Source organism: Anarhichas minor, unplaced genomic scaffold, assembly GCF_050575085.1.
Source record: "Anarhichas minor isolate MPS153535 unplaced genomic scaffold, ASM5057508v1 ptg000014l, whole genome shotgun sequence".
In the NCBI taxonomy this organism is placed as follows: Eukaryota; Metazoa; Chordata; class Actinopteri; order Perciformes; family Anarhichadidae; genus Anarhichas; species Anarhichas minor.
Genome location: NW_027466460.1, coordinates 3,999,226 through 4,017,318, shown reverse-complemented (window position 1 = coordinate 4,017,318; position 18,093 = coordinate 3,999,226). Strand labels below are relative to the sequence as shown.

The following is an 18,093-nucleotide window of genomic DNA, read 5'->3' as shown; positions in this document are numbered from 1 at the left end:
AACTGTTGACGCAAACAGGAAGTCCTCTGTAGAGTAGGCCGTCTCATTTCTGAGACCGCACGGTCTAGCCTTCGCGGTCCTCGAAGGACCCGGCCCACATAGACCGCGAAGGCTGGGTCCTCCGAAGGATGCAGCCCCTGAATTGAGACACAGCTTATCTCTCACTCACCTAATCAGCTCATTCAGTGCACCTGTTAGTCACACCCACCTCATCAGCTCATCACTCTCACCTGCTCACTCTGCTGCACCTACTATTTAGACCCCAGTCTCACACACACTCACTGCCAGATCGTTCCGACTCACTCCGCAGCTATGCCTGACCTTCCAGCCTGACCTCTCCGCCTTGCCTCTGCACCGGTAAACGACTCAGCCTTCTGTCCCAGACCACGAGATTCTGCCTCTGCTTCCTCTGGGTTCTGTCTGCCTTCTCCCTTGACGGCTTGGCATTCCACCGAGTGGGAATCTACAGGGAGTTTACCTGTTTTGTGTTCAGTCCAGAATAAAGTTTCGATTCCAACTATTCCGTGTGTCTGTTTTACTGCTTCTGGGTCCTTACCACACCCGTTGCGGTCGGCACACCCCCAGCTTAGAGAAGCAGACGGGACCACCACCGCACAGGAGCAAAGTACTGTTGTGGAAGGGGTCAGCAGCAAAATGTATTTTAGCCACCTAAAAGGCTCACTTAAAAAAATAAATCAATAAGTGTACGCTATTTTCACCCCTTTATTAACTTGTTGTCAGACAACCCTTTCTGATGGGGAACCGAACTGAAAGTGAAACTTATCTATGCCATCCTCAACGCCACAAGACTCTATTTGTAACAACAGCTTAGATGAGTTTCATTTTCAGTTATATTCTCCTTCGGAAAATGATCTAAATATACCGTACACTTAAAGGAATATTAATTTTATTTTCAAGAGGACCTTTCTTTTTGGTGGCTATAATGCATTTTGCTGTTGGCCCCATATATACACGAGCACATTGCTTAGCTTCCGTGCTGGTACTCCTATCTGTTTCTCCAAGCTGGGGGTGTGCCAAACGCAGTCTACTGTAGGTTATACACTGACTATAAGTAGCTCATACAACCTCACTTCAAACTATCCCTTTAACCAACACTCCTGAGACAAAGAGTTGTTCATGTGGACAGCGCATTGGTCTCTGAAACTGTTGTACACCATTTGCAATACACACATTCTGTGTTGTCTTTACTTTTACATTTATTTATATATTATCATTCATTATCTAAATTGTTTTAAGGGCCTTTTCCTGATCTGCTGTAGCTGATTTTTCTGCTAAAAGAATTATAGAACAGTGTTGCTCTTATATGGCCACATCTGTTCATCTGCATTAGTAATGTGGCATTACGCCATACAACTGAGACAGTACCACAACTTTTTGAGCAAACATTTTTAACAATCATGGCAGCTCACACTGAAAAACACTTCCACTGAGTCATTGTTTTTCCCTTTTGTTGTTTAGTGGAAAAGCTGAAACAATAAAGTTCAACATGGATTACCTCTGCATGAGTTTCTTCCAATACTTCATGGAGACTCCTGGTGCCACAGATAATGCTTTCTCCCACTGAAAGAGAGATAACACCTTCATTAGCTCAAGTATTGGTAATATAATTATTTTCTATATTTTTATTTCTGTCTTTTTCTCACAATAGAAAAAGAATCATCAATGTGGCTGTGATCAAATATACTTCAAGCTAACAACTGACTGCCTGGCTTCAATCTCTGCAGCTGCTGCATGCTGCTTTAACGCTCTACTCTGTCAGAAGTCCTCCATGCTTACATGCCATCTCTTTTTAACTTCTTTCACCTACAGTTTCCACTTGCAGGTTCTTCCAAAGCATTTGATGATGGCAGAGACAAACTGGCGGTACAGATATCAGTAACAGCTGGAAAACTTTGCTTGGGTGAGGGTTTTTGCTTTTAGTCCAACAAACTTGAATTTGCATTTGACATGGTATAAAAAGAGACTAATGTGGAGCCAACCAGTGAGTTAAGAACATGTTGTTGAATATCAAAATGGTCAAAGTCCTGAACAGGATCAGTGCCAACACAACTAATTAATCGAGTCTCACTAGTGTCTGGCTTTCTTGAGAGAGAAATTACTGCACAGATACTCACACCTGCATGCACGCACACACACACTCCATACCTGTCCCAGCTCCACCATTAATTCACAGTATCGTTGAGTCTGTCCCAGTCTCAGATGGATGTCTGCTGCTTCAATTAGCCTCTCCTCTTTACTGGGAGCACCAATACCACCTCCAAATTTAGACATCTTGACTATAGTGAGCTCCTGGGCTTCAGACTGAGAAAAATAGAATGAATGGAAGAGAAACAAAAGTGACATAAAATACACGTTTGGGATCCAAATACCTGCTTTTTAAAACATCTTAAATGGACTGCTGTTGAATAGAACAGAAGAAAATGAAAACTAGAGACCATCTTTTGACAGGATCACACCAGCGGCAATGCCAAACCGGGCCAAGGGTGTAAAGTAAGGGGGGCCCCACTTCCTACCCCACTACTTCTGGCACACACCCATCTTCAAACTCTACCTTCATTTTGATCTCAACTACACACCTGTAAAGTTGCATGACTGCTTCTTGCATAGTTGTGATGCTAGCGTGGTAGCAAAATCTGTCCACAGACAAACACCATGCAAAGTACTCAAAACCAGGTCTCCAGGACAATATTTTGCAATGGCGACGCACACACCCCACACTCTTAAGGTGAAGACATACCAGCGTCACTGTCACGGCTTGTAAACGTTAAGGAAGGAATTAGTAATAGTGCGTTTATAAGGGTTAGCTAGAAAGCCAACTTGATTGTAAATAAAGGCTAGAAAATTTCGCAAGGAGGAGGTTTTTTTTTTTTGCTGTCTTCACGCTGGAACCCCATTCAAGTGAATGGAGAAATTTTGCTCCGTTTTTCACAATTGTTGGGAAAACCGCTGGACAAATCTCTCTAAAAAATGCATAGCACACGATTCCCGATCAGGCCGCACGTTTTGATGTATTTTTGGCGCAGGTGTTTGCAAAACACTATATTATGGATATAATCCATCGGGCTTTATCTTAATGTTTATCCAGAATGTTCGCTCCTCACACAGCATTGCCAACACCTGCGCAAAAAAATACATCAAAAAGTGCGGCCTGATCGGGAATCGTGTGCTATCTATTTTCTAGAGAGATTCGCCCATCGGTTTTCCCGAAAATCCCAAAAAACTGAGCAAAATGTCTCCATTCACTTGAATGGGTTTCGGCGTGAAGAAAGCTAAAAAAAACATTTATGTTTGGGCCCACATTGACTATCCATACTTTAACGTAGAAAAATTAAGATTATTTTGAAAGGGTGGTGACTGGGTGGGGGAGAGGAGACAGAATCATAATGTTTGACACACATACACAGGTTATTAAATGACAGGCGTGTGTGAGAGAGAGAGCGAGAGATTGCGGGAAAAGAGAGAGAGAGAAACAGACAGAGAAACAGACAAAGAGACAGACTGACAGACAGTGGAGCAATTTGTTTCGAAAAATCACAGAATATTTTCCTGCTCCGCTCTACTCTGACAGTTATGCCCTCACTCTAGCTCTGTCTCTCTCTATCAAACAGTCATTCAGGTCTTAGATATTTTTAGACTCCCCCCCCCCCCCCCCATTTCAAAATAAAAGCCCCACAGAATGAATTCTAACTGGAATGCTTGTGATGAAGCCTCTCATTTTAGTGTCAAACATTATGATTCTGTCTCCTCTCCCCCTCTCTCACCCACCCAGTCCCACCCTTTCAAAATAAAAGCCCCACAAATACAAGATTCAATCCAAGAGTATGAATCTAAAATGCAGAAAAGAGAGTAGCGCTATCTCAATTGAACCTGAATGAGACTACCGGTAACATTGGCGTGTGTATATATTGCGATTTCTTCGGGCAGTAGAAGCCACACTGTCAAAATTTCTTTAGCAATTTTCTAGTTATTATTAAGTCCGATGGATTATATACAGTGTGCTTTGGCACAGGCAGTTTTACTGCCTTTGTGCTACAAAGCCACACTGAATAATAATCTTTATCCAGAAAGTTTGGCACACTTCTCTTCACACAGCGTTGCCAACACCTGGGCAAAAAATACATCAAAACGTGCGGCCTGATCGGGAATAGTGTGCTAAGTATTTTTTAGAGAGATTCGCCCAGCGGTTTTCCCGAAAATATGAGCAAAATTTCTCTTTGGGCCCATATTGACTAGCCATACATTAACGTAGAAAAATGATTCAAAGTTTAAAACGTAGACAAAACGCTGCACTTTATTGAGCCAAATAGACATTTTGATAGCTAGCACAGTTTTCGTTAAGTCACAGATTAAGTTTCAGGAAAATTTTGGGTCCGTTTCAGATTTTACAGTTTTACTGCCTTTGTGCCACACTGAATAAACTGTGCAAATTCAGGATATTTATTCTCGAGATAAACACAAATGACATGAGGGGGCTTTTCATGTGTTTCTAAACAATGTGAACATGTACTGTAATGTAGTCTTATATTTGTTTTCGTATAAATTTATGTTCTGTTACTTCTGTATTTACTGTGCTTTTCATTATTTAGGGAAATTTTTCAGATTTGTAATTAGATAAATAAATGTGGGCAGCTGTGGCCCAGTGGTAGAGCAGGGTCGTCCTTCAATCAGAGGAGTCGATGTGTCCTTAGGCAAGACACTTAACCCCAAATTAATGCCGCAGGCTGTTCCTGCTGTGTATGAATAGTTATAGTCCTGATTTGCAGGTGGCACCTTGCATGGTAACCCCTGCCATCAGTGTATGGATGGGTGTGAATGATGACATGCCATGTTAAAGCGCTTTGAGTGGTCGGAAGATAAAGCGCTATACAAGTACAGTCCATTTATCAGGATAAAAGTAAAAAAAGGTTTTCGGAATAACAAAACAGTGTTGTCTCAATTCATAGATCATAGTTTTATGTGTGTAGTTCTTATTTGTGTGTGTGTGTGTGTGTGTGTGTTGGTAGAACTGTTTGTCCTTGACTGTAGGAATCAATAGTAGAATAGATCTGTTATTGACATACTGTTTACAAAGACTATTCACTTCTCCCCGAGTGAAATACATTTCTCTGACTCTGTCCAGGGATTTGATTGGCTGCCTCTTACAAACCATAGTTAATATGGGGTACTCCACCTCACAGTGTGGTCTCTCTGGGTTTTTGAACACATGACCTTTCTGTCTCTTCCCAGCCTACTGCCAGTTGATGAAAAAGTTCAAACCATCAGAAAAATAATCAGTTAGTGTGGACAGATGAAGCTACAGCACTTCTACAGGACTGTCTAGAGTGCAGACTGGTACATGTTAAGAGATGCTGCCACCCAGGAAAACCACATCATTCTTGAGGAATATAAATCTACAGTGACATCATACATTAGCAAATGTATTCATGATGATGTGATCACAAATACAAAGAAAATCATTCCCCAGCCAGAACACCTGGATGAATGTAGAGGTGATGGCACTATCCAAAGCCCAAAAAGCTGCCTTTCACTCAGGTGACAAGGAAGCATACAGTATTGCCAGAGCAAAACTGAAAGCTGGCATCAAGGAGGCAAAATGGAGTAATCGAGATTGAAGAGAACACTTAACACCAAGGAATTGTGTATTCTACTCCGCCTTCAGAGGAGAGGCCATTGTCAGTATTCACAGCAGAAGACCCCTGCTAAAGGTGAATGTGAATAAAGTTGCTGGGCCTGATAACATCGCTTGTCGTGTACTAAAAACATGAGCCAAACAGCTGGTCAATGTCATTATTGACACTTATAAGACATCACTGTCAGAGGAGTGTCTCCCCCTGCTTCAAGACAGCCACTATAGTCCCTGTAGCTAAAAAGTCTGCTGTGTCTAGTGTAAACGACTACTTTTGCTTTGAGAAACTGGTTCTCCAGCATCAAAAGCAACAACCCAGCCATCCTGAACCCTAATTAGTTTGCATACAGAGCCAAAAGATCCAGAGGATCTGCTCTCCACTCAGCCCTCACACATCTTGAAATAACAACACCTACATCAGAATGTTGTTTATTGATTTCTTTTTAGTATTCAATCTCCTCCATGAAACTAATTGGCAAACTTAGCACTCTGGGCATGAGTACTGGAGCCCATAAGGGCTGTGTGCTCACCCCCATACTGTTCACACTGTAAACCAGGCATGGGCAAACTACGGCCCGTTGTGCGTTTTAATCTGGCCCGTCACTTGTTGGTACAAAATTGTCAGTACTATAACAAAGACTAGGGCTGGGCACTATACCGTTTTGTTTTTTTCCCGTATGATATGAATTCTTCACACACCATTATACCGGTGCATAGCTGAAACAACTGCTGTCTGCTTTCAACAGGCAGCTAAATGTATTGTTTGCCGCTATTGCTTTGCGGTCAGCGCTAGTTCTCTTATATGTATTGAGAGGGAACCCTAGTCATGGTCATAACTTTATAACAATTAACAACCCACATCTAACGCTCTTTAGCAGAGAAAAACACCACAGCACACAACAGTCTGTGACACATTAACAATTTGTAACACTAATTGTACATTTATAAAATTTCACCGCCGAACTGCATGCTGGGTACAGCTCGCTCGCGAGCCTGCTTGCTAGCACAGCAGTCTGCTAACAGCTTAGAGAGGCTCCGTCGCTCCAGTTACGTTACATTAAAAAACAGAACAGAGCGATGCAGGATGAACAAAGACAGACCGGAGATACACCGATAGAGTTTGACACATATGCAACGCTGATTACCGTGTAATATGTGTGGTATTTGTTATAAATGTACATTGGTGCAAATAGGGTGATAAGAAGCTGTACAGGGAGGGGCTTAGGACCCAGGGGAATGTGGGTGAAGGAAACAGGAAGAGACGGAAGACACGCCACACAAACAGCTGTTCACCGCTCGCCACGATCCTGTAAACCAGTGATTCTCAACTGGTGGTTTGTCGCGGACCCGTTTTCAGTGGGTCGCGGTACTTTGCTTTATGCAGCGGAGTTATTCACGCTCCTTTCCAGCATTTACGGCACTTGTTCAGCGGTGCAGGAAAAACACCGACCAATGCGTTGTAAATCATGTCACGTGATGCAGTTTAGCCAATAAAATAAGGGTATTCTGATACGTTTCCTGACGCCAGTGAGATGTACCCACACCGTGACACAGGGGGGAGAGACAAGGAAAGACATTACAGAGCAGAGCAACGGATAATGTTAGATGTGACAGTCAAATATTTGTATGATCTGGTCTGCTAAAAAGACCACAATCATTAACCTTTACACTAAAAACACTGTGTCAAAAATGACTGCTTAATAATTAAGTGCACGATTAAATATGCATTAATGCGATAATAAAATACCGTGTAAGATCCCAGCTAACTGATGAACACCTCGGATCTGTTCTGAGAATTGCCACAACCAAACTGACACCAAACGTTGACGCACTGGTTAAAAAGGGTGACCAACAACACTGTTCCCACTGAAATTAAATTTTACTTGTAATTTATATTAGTTCACACAAACACTCCATTCATCTGCTACTGGCCCAGCCCGTCTGTCAAATTTTAAAACTCAATGTGGCCCCCGAGCCAAAAAGTTTGCCCACCCCTGCTGTAAACCCACGACTGCAATCCCTACCATGAAGAGAACACTTTTCTGAAGTTTGCAGATGACATCGGCCAGATTTCAAACAACGATGGCACTTCATACAGAGAGGAAATCAACAATCTTGCAGAGTGGTGCTCAGACAACAACCTACTGTTCAACGTCAGTAAAACCAAGGAGCTGATTGTTGATGTTTTTAAAATTAAGACGTAGACACACCCATTTCTCTATGAGTGAAGCTGAGGTGGAGCAAGTGAACAGTTTTAGGTTCCCCAGAATCAGCATCACAGACAACCTGACATGGTCATCACACATCTCCATTCTGGTTAAGCTGTGTCATTTGGGCAAAAACACACTGTTGTAGAATAGAAATAAACTAACCTTGAACAGTGACTCAGGGAATCAGAGCTACTCACCGTTTTAAACTTGAGCAGGTGTTTCATGTGCATCACTCCCTTGCTGTAGCTGGCTGGTAGCAGTGAGTCGTCCTGGCCGTTAATTACTGACACCAAGTCCCACAGATTGCTACTGCCTCCTGGAGGCTAAAAAAGGAGTATGCACAAATATGTTCAGAAACACACACAGACGCACACTCAAACAAAGGAAACAAGTAATATATATAATAACAATAAACTATGTTCAATGCAGTTGTTTACATGTTGACATTTTTTCTGGTAGTATTGTAATGTACTATGTAACAAAATATGTGTCTGCATCTTTACTGTTCAAATTAAAACTAGAGAAAATTCTCAATAACTGCTTGTGTTTAAGTGTATACCTTTTCAATTACTTCAAATCTCAACATAAATGAAAGGTCAACTTCTTCTTCGATGTTCCTTTAGTAAAGAGAAGCGTTTTCATCAGTGTTTTTTAGCAATTCAGAGTAAATACTGGAAAAAGGGAGAAGGGTGCCTGCCTTTGTTGACTCACCTTCCAAATTCTTTTCAAAAAATGTGTCCAATTGTATTCAAAGTCAAACAGTTCAAATGAGCCTCATGCATGATCAACAAAGATACACTTATGGTTAAAACCTGACTGTGGACAATGTGTTACATGACTGTCAGTTACAATGTCAGTCACCTCTGAATGTTACATAAAGACAGTTTGTTCTTAGCTATGAAAGCTTCTTACATGTAAACAGCTACTCATCACTATTACATCAAATACATGTAACCTATTATAAGCTTTTGTTAATATAACTAATCTTCTATCGCTTGGAAATTACATCACTTTTATCTTGTGAGGAAAAGCCTGAAATTGCAAATTGAGGCCAAAAGAGGGAGACAAAATCAAAGCAAAAGCTATCGAGGTTTGATGGACTCACCTTTGGGTGCCAATTATGCTTCCTCATTTCCTCACGATCATGTAGCCTCCCGCCCATTAATCAACCAAATAGTCCAAAATAGTGTGCCAGCAACAGAGAGAACCTTAACGAAACAGACTGGCAAGCTGGATATTCAATATATAAACTGATTTTTAGATTTCCAGTTCAAATATGCAATATCAGCTGGGCTTTTTTCATGAAAACAAAGTCCCCTGTAGTGAACTCATGTTTAGCAGCAAAAATCTGAGGCAATCAATGAGGATCAATTCCCAGCTGTGTGTTGAAAGCTGTGAGATGAACTGCTAAAAATGCAGACACAGATTGCATCAGAGCGTGGAGACAACTGTGAAAAATGACTGTCTATAGACATTCTGAAGGTATCACACTGATATCATCCCCAGTCATAAATAAGCATTCACAATGTAGGTACCGAAAAGCATTCAGAGAACCAGCGGAGTTTCTTGACCCTGATGTCAGAGCTCAGTTTATCCAGCTCCTGCTTGATGTCTCGAGACACTTTACCACAGAGCAGCGGTGGAGAGCCGGGAACCATAGCTGTGTCTGCAGACACACACAACCAGCATGGTTAAATGAGGTATAAGAAGAGAACACCACCAAAAAGAAGTAAGCAGGATCCTGTTCTTACCTGTGTTTCCTATTATCTTTTCCCAAGGCTGGTTGGTGAGGATGTTCAGCAGCAGTGGAGAGATGAGGGGTGTGAGAGACCAAAGCCTCACTGTACTGTCTCTGCTACAGCTGGCCATGGTGAACGGACGACTCTGATGACATGTTAAACCTACAGACACACACACACAGTTTGGCAAATGCATGTCATAACAGAAATAGTTGGCTAGTATTGCAGTAGTTGAGAGTTACGGTTCAAAACTCTATGTTAGCAATCATGTAACACCAAAATTCAGCAAAGTAACTGAAGTTCTACAAAATCCCAATAACCATCGTGGAAGGCTTTCAAAAGGAAGATCAGCCAGTTCCTGTGCATGTGGCTGGACCTGCCACGGAGCCTAAGCATCACCCTTAATGGGCACCAGTGGTGGGCCATCAGGGCCTTCAAGGTCTTCTCTGCTGGCCTAAACAGAATCACAAAGTTATAGCTATTTTATAATTTAATAATTTTCCATAAATACACTACATGTATTATAATTTATAAAAATATTTTTCCCATTATCTTATTTTCTCATTGCACAGCTACTGTCTTCCTCAGTTGCTCTGCTTCCAGTGCAGCTTGTTTTAAGTAGAGCTTTTATCCCATCAGATTTCATCTCTGTGTCTCTAGGTAAGAAGAGAGGCCCGAGGCCTGCAGACTCACAAGTGAATCCCTTTGCAGTTTAAGTGAATGGGGACGATATTGTTGATTGTCATAGTCTTCAACCAATCAGATCTTTAGTTTGACATGTTGGGCGTATTCTTTGACGTGCCAGAGCCTGCTAGCTGGCCTACAACTACGTCAGCATTAACGGGCAGCTCAGTTTTCAGGTGCAGCTCTTAGTTGGAGGAGTAAGAGTTGAAATTGAAAGATATGGAAGAAATTATAACATTTTTAGGGTTTTGATTGGTGTAGTTTATTCATTTTTGGTAGCACTTTATAATAACTACACACTATGAAGCATTAGTTAAGTATGAGTAAACACTTAAATCATTTATAAAGCATTGTTCCTACATTAATAATTCATTAGTATGCAGTTCATAACAACAGTTGTAAATGTTTTATTCTTGATTAATAAGCCCGTCTATTATGTGTTTCATTATTGTGTTTTCATACTTTATAAATGATGGATTCCCCATTTGTAAATTAAGTATTATATATTTTACAAACCAATTATTAAGGAGTTGTAGATGATTAATAAGATAATTTATAAAGTGTTAGTAAATGATTAATAACTTATTTAGATGTACATTATTCATGCATTTATATATATAATGGTTAGGGACTAAGTTAATATATGCTTTATAAATGCATATTAATACTGCAATTCATGATTAATTCATGATTTATTAAGGTAGTTACTACTCATTAGTAAAGTGTTTTATGTGACCTCATCTAAAGTGAGGACTATCTATGCCTTACAAAGCACTTATAAATGACATTGAAAGGCCAGCAGTGCCTCAAAACAGTTTTTGAACAGAACAGGCAAATAGACACAACACAAAGTGATCAAAAACATATTAATATTTATTGCAAGATGCAAACAATATACTGTTAAATACAAACCTCTCATCCATTAACCAGGAGCTTTGCATATTAGTTTACATTTACTTATTTAATTATTCATTTCATACCAAGCATTATCGATCTCATTCACATCCACTCCACATATAACAGCTAGTTAGCCATCTGTCACCAGGATTGCTCGATTTACTTTACTAATGAGTAGTAACTACCTTAATAAATCATGAATTAATCATGAATTGCAGTATGCGTTTATAAAGCATATATTAACATAGTCCCTAACCATTATATATATAAATGCATGAATAATGTACATCTAAATAAGTTATTAATCATTTACTAACACTTTATAAATTATCTTATTAATTATCTACAACTCCTTAATAATTGGTTTGTAAAATATATAATACTTCATTTACAAATGGGGAATCCATCATTTATAAAGTATGAAAACACAATAATGAAACACATAATAGACGGGCTTATTAATCAAGAATAAAACATTTACAACTGTTGTTATGAACTGCATACTAATGAATTATTAATGTAGGAACAATGCTTTATAAATGATGAATTAAGTGTTTACTCATACTTAACTAATGCTAACACCGCGGCCCGGTGTGCGGTATGCGCCGGCCGGCGGGCGCCCCGGCGGAGGTGGGATCCCGGCCCCGCTGCGAACCGGCCGCCGCAGACCGGCAAAATACAACTGGGGAGGCTCGACTGTCACTGGCGTCCATGAATCGAGAAGGACTTCTTACTGGAACTGAAACGATGTACGTGGGATTACACTCTTTAACAAAGAAAGGAGGATGGGGTTTGTCTTTAAGTGAACAGCATTTGGTCAGTGACAAACTGCGTTTGTTTTTTTACATCTGCAGTAACGTTACTACTGTTCATTTGTCTATCGTGTCCTTTTAATAAATAATATTTGAATGGCTCGTGCTCTTGTGTGGTGGAATGCGTGGATCTGCTGCATGTTTGCTGGATTGATGTGTCATAATGAGGTTATTAGGAGGTAATTCAAATGTAGTAGGACAGCACAGAAGGCCCAGGTATAAAATGCACGGCCCGCCACTGATGGGCACCTATCTGCAGCTTCCTTTTCAAGCTCAAGTTCAAGGTCACCCAAGCCAGAGAAATCCTGCTCTAACAAGATTCTGCTGATGCCAAAATCTCATCAGCAGGCATCAAGGTCAGAACGGGAAAGAAATGACGTGAGTCGGAGGCAGTTGAGCGGGTCAAGGCTGTGGCATAGTATCTTGATGGGAACTGTGGCAATTGGTTGGGCCAGACTCAGGAGAAATGCAAGATCTTGCTGCGATAAAGCCTGGAGAAAGAAGAGTCAAAAGCTAATCCAGAAGGAGGTGAAGGAAGCAGAGGTGAAGGAAGCTATAGAAGAATGGCGGTAAGTGCAAGCAGGGGGCCTGGACCCAGTGGGAGCATACAACTGGCTGAGAGATGACCTGGGCAGAACTCTGGTAGGCGAAACCATACCGATTGAAGTTCTTACTCCAGTCAGTGAATTGACTTGAATTGAATTAGACGTGTGCTCAGAAAAACAATACACAACATTACCAACACTTTATATCTTTGCATTTATATTTCCCTCGAGTGTACGTCTCCTCCAATAAGTTTGGTCACAAAGTTAAAACAAATAATGCCACACGTTGTTAACCGAGCACAGTCAATAACTGTTTACTTCCTCCACCAATCAAAAAAACCTGCGATTACTGCATCAACTAAACAAGCATCTACCAAAAAAAAGATTCTGGTCACAAATCTTTCTATTATATTGGTCTTTATTTTTAGACGAATGCAACGTACCAGACCCTTTTTATCAGAAAAGGTTTCGTCCAAGCATTCATGATCCACGTGGTGCAGTAGAAGCCACAACTACAACAACATCTCCGGGCATGAAATTTCTTTTTCCCTTTGTCGTTCTTGCAATAACAGTAGATACTCATGAACCCATCTTTTCCAGTAGAGATCGGCAATCATTTAGCATTGCTCCAGCTTAACAAAGAACAGTTTGAAACCCTTCATCGTCCAAACTTTGCTGACGGAGGACAAAACTTCCAATCTTTTTGATCTTCCGTATGATGTGCTCCCAAAGTCCGAAGACCGTTCAATGTGGTTATATTTTAAAGAAGCTAAGGCTAAGGCTAAGGTCTCTTTCTGCTCCCACAAAGTTGGTACCGTTGTCCTCACCACCAGATAAATCTTCGCAAAGCGTTGACATGTGAGTTTGTATCAAGAGAGTAAGCAACATCCAGGTGCACAGCCCTATACTTGCAATGTAAGTGAAGATTACCCCATAATGTTTCATGATGTTACGTCCTCTTTTCACTTAAACTGGACCAAAATAATCCACATCAACATTAGGAATGGAGGGAGATCAGAGACAATTTTCTTCACCCGTCTTTCCTCTGTAACGCTTGCAAAATCTGCAATTTGCTATGATTTTCCTAACTGCAGCAATGGCGTTTGTGATCCAGTATTTTTTCCTTACAGTGGAAAATACATGATTACTCCCGCCATGGCCCAGCTTTTCATGAAAATGATGGAGAATCAGATTTGAGACATGCTTGTCTTTCAGGGGATGTTTTATATTCTCTGGCAATTTTCCTTTATTCAGTTGTCCTCCAACTCTCAGAAGCATTTCTTCTACAATCGGATCCAGTTTGTAGATGGTGCTAAGCTTTTGTACTTATGGTTTGCTAGATGTTAATGCAGCAATTTTATTGTGGAATCTCTAAATCTAAAACATCTGTCTCGATGCACAGTTGCAGACCTAAAGCCCTCTCCATTGGCAGCTTATCTCTGTCCAGATCCAGCTCGTGCAGATTCTTTGATTTGTATTCTTCTTGAATGCTTTGAAGCACTTACCGACTATTATTAATCCATTTTGTGAGATTGAAACCTCCTCTTTTACAAACAGCTATGAGGTTCATTCACGTAGAAGTTTCTGTTAACTGTGTCAATCACTTCTGCAGGAAAGCTGGTTTGGTTATCCTCATCAGTCTTCCTAAAAGCAAGGCATGCACAGCTGGGTGAAGATAATGCCCCAAATAAATGGACAGTCATCACCACAAGAACCTTAAGAAGTCCAAATGTTCCTCTGCCACCTTGACTTGGACCGCATAAGGACTCCCACCAGCTGGTCAGATAAGGGCCTTGCAGAAGTTGACTGTTGAGCGAGACCCCTTTGAACTATTCGCCACACTCAAACACAACACTTAAAGTTCCTTGGATGATACACTCCACGGCAAAGTACAGGTATATACCATACCCTTCCTTCAAGGGGTTCCAACTGATGTGGCACTTGTTCAGCAAAGCAATTTCTACAGACTTCTTTTCATCTCTTCTTGGTCTTTAGAGGTTGTCTCATTAAAGTCATAGTTTGGTTGGTTAACAATTGCTCTATCCTGTCAAAAATAGTCCTGTTTACAGTAACTGCAGGGTAGTCATTCCCACTCTGCTTGTCATTGTTTCCTCGTAATAGACCATTAATCACCCACCCACCCACAATAAGGTTCCGACAGCATATGGTCCATTTCCATGACTGGTAATCACCTTCCAAGGTCAACATCAGCTCTTATACAAGGAATCTGAATACCTTATAGATTACACGAGTTAGCCAGCTCCTCGTCATAATATTGTCTATGGACACAGCCATCTCTTTCTGGGTAAATACATTGGGAAGCTCATAGAAATGTTTGCCAGATAATTCGGAAATTTCCAAGCAATTAATAATGCAGCTTATTAATGCCTTATTATGACCCATGGTGCGTAGATGAATTTTAGCTTTTCGTCCTTCAGTGGAAGGACTGTCCCCCAGTTTTTCAGAACACAAGGTACCAGTGCTTCCTGGATCCAGAAGAGCATATGCCTCAATCACCTATTTCCCTTTGTGCACTTCACTTGTACTGGTAAGATGGGAGGAATGCCGTTGCTGTTGCCAGTCCCTGTATGACCACAAGTTGAAGTAGTTGCGCATCTCCATGGATAATCCTTTCCCTTTATCCAATATGCAAAATGCTGGGATGAGTTTGGTTGCATTGCACGCAAGTAATTCTTGCTTAAGTGTCCTGTGCACAAGCAACCGAAACAAAGACCTTTCTCCTTTAGAAAGTTTAACTATTCCCTGTGTACACTGCTCCAATGCGTGACTATGTGCATTACATTAGTCATTTTGCAGACGCTTTTATCCAAAGGAACTTACAATTCAGATTCTATCACATTTCTACACCGTAGGCACAGCTACGGAAGCAATTTTGGGGTTAAGTGTCTTGCTCAAGGACATGTGACTAGCAGAGCCGGAGCCAGGGATCGAACCACTGACCCTCTGATTGGTCTCTTCTATCCAATAGCACAACGAAACAATTACATCGGTAGCCTATCATTTTGCTCCTGTCTCTCTACCTTCAGTACGTTCATGCTGCTGTTACGCAACACTTTCACCTACCCATCTCCACACAATCTTCATCAGATTCATCAACTCATCATTCTATCAGCTTCATCAGCCACCATCACCACCAGCGTCTAGACTCCATGGGGGGATTCATCTTGCTGCTGCTCAGGGCAGACGCCCCTCCATTACAAATCTCCCCGTAGAGTCAAAGCGCCAAAGATTCTGAAGACTTTATCATCACATATCATCTGTTTATAATAAATAATTATCTTTTCTTTATCTGACTTGTCTCTCCTGATTGAAATCTCGTTTTGTCGTTGCAGCCAACTGTAGAGTTCTCCTGATGTGTGATGATTGCCATGACAATGTAGAGAGCTTTGAATGACTTCTGGCTTTCTTTGATGCTCCAGAGGATTCAAAGTTGACTTATTGTTTTTGAGATGTAGCATCATCCTGCTTAATATTATGAGATGCATCCTTGAAGTTCTGGTAATCAAATGCAACTGCTCTATCCCCCAATGAACGACATTGACTGAAGAGACGTGCTGCCGTGAGGACTGCTCATACTGAGCCTCATATTTTTTGCCAGGTGGATTGAGAGATGTTGGATGTTGTCTTTAATGGCCTCTTTCCTCACATAAGACTCCATTCCATCGGATTGTCCATCTGAATCACTGTTGCCGTCATAGGTCTGTAGTACTGCTACCCTAGCAGTGGAGGCTGCTATTTCGGTGCTCAAGCTGCTCCTTTTCTGAATTTAAGAGATCTGCCCGTTCCTCCATAGCGTGTTTCTTTATTAAAGTAGCAGCACGAGCCATGAGTGTGGCCTGTCTGCCTCTGCTTTAATGCGTGTAGATGAAGTAGAAGATGTATTGCTTTTGGAGCTTTCATGACTTTTACTGGAGGTGTTTGATTTAACATTTCAAATGCTGTAATGAGGTTGAGTAAGGCTCCTCTATCACAGTAATCTGCAACAGGGCAACTTTTGAGTTTTAGACAACCACTTATCAGCAATAAAATCCCTGACATTCAACATTTTTGCTTTGTACCACAGTTTATGTTTTTCTGCTTCATCTTTTGGGAGAGTCAAATGATTGGTTTTGCTTCATCACACCATGAACTTGTAAGTTGAACTTGTTAGTTTCATTTAATCTTCCTCTCTTTTTGTAAATTGCCTATTTTTTCTATCAATGCTTTAGGTGTTCATTAACAGAGCATTTTTTTACAGTGCCCAACTCTGGTTCTCCCCCCCCATCAAGTTCAGTCTCACTAACAGCCTGCTTATGATCAGCAAGAGAATCCTGAAGTTGCTTCATGTTTTCCTGTTCCATGTTTATAGTAAGTCAGTGACCTACTTAAGTCCATTTAACGTCAGTCTTTACACCCGCGAAACAATACTCGCACACATTGTTTACAAACAGCTGCAACCAATGCATTTGATTTATAACACCTATTAATGTGTGCACACACATTAACAACGGCCATTCATATTTTAGTCAGCGCTGAACATACCCCCAACGATGGCCGGCATAGACGGTCTGACGTCCCGATACCTGATGTCCCGGTAACACTCCAGTAGCTCCGGTGTAGTAGACTATCGAATTCCAATACATTTGGTTCCAAAGTTAAAACAAATAATGCCACATGATGTTAACTGAGCACAGTCCAAAACTGTTTCCTTCCCCAGTTATCAACACCTGCGTTTACTGGCATCAACTAAATAGGCTGAGGCCAGCCTAGGCCTGTAACAAAATCACCACCTAGTGCTTGAAATCCATATTACTCATCAAATACACAAAACAAATACATCTACAATCGCCTTTGTTTGAGCAGGGTGTGGCCAGGATGGTCTGCTCCCAACAGCAAGAGGCTGGCAGTTCCTGGTCAACCTAGGGAGGCAACTGAGGTTCACTGATATTATTGCAGCTACCACAGTGACGTGCGGTGAGGTTCGTGGCTGGTGAGGCACTGACTCGATCTTTCAGAGTCAGATTTACAAATATATGAACCCAATATAGAGTATCTTAAATCACCATTCAATTGGCAGCTTGCACATTGACTACTGTTTGTTTTTCATATCAGCATTCTTTGCACACACATAGGTAAGGTACATATTTGAATGCACCAGGAACGTGTGTGCCGCGATCTGCGACTTGCCCCACCAACCTGTTTCAGAAACGGAGCGCTCGCGGGATCCCGCTATAATCTGTGTAACAACCACGGATTTATAAAGAGAACAATAAACACATAAAAGTTTACTTTACCTGTCCGCCGTTGAATTGCTGTTGATTTGGTCAAATTTCCCTGTTTTTTGAGAATTGTTTAAGCTTAGATATTTAATCTTAAATGTTTGCGGTCAAAATATAAGAAGAAGAAGAGAAGTGTAGAAGAAGAACAACGGCAGGACAAGCATAAACCCGACCCGTGGGCTCTCGCACGCCCCCTTCATTGAGGCAGAGGTACTGTGTGCCTCCCCTCTGTGCTTTTTCACTGCGGTTTCTGTCAGATCAGCAACGACTAAATATGTTC

The 18,093-nt window shown here is 41.2% G+C and overlaps 1 protein-coding gene across 1 annotated transcript in view; it reads right to left on the bottom strand.

Annotated features, from left to right (window-relative positions):
* The window catches only part of wdr17 (WD repeat domain 17), a 45,084-nt gene that overhangs the window by 15,133 nt on the left and 11,858 nt on the right, over window positions 1-18,093 (bottom strand). Inside the window, exons 15-19 of the mRNA XM_076091111.1 lie at window positions 9,609-9,758; window positions 9,393-9,523; window positions 8,055-8,180; window positions 2,167-2,322; window positions 1,517-1,581 (exon numbers count right to left, since the gene is read on the bottom strand). Of these exons, the coding sequence (XP_075947226.1) occupies window positions 1,517-1,581; window positions 2,167-2,322; window positions 8,055-8,180; window positions 9,393-9,523; window positions 9,609-9,758 (628 nt within the window). The remainder of the gene's footprint in view (window positions 1-1,516; window positions 1,582-2,166; window positions 2,323-8,054; window positions 8,181-9,392; window positions 9,524-9,608; window positions 9,759-18,093) is intronic.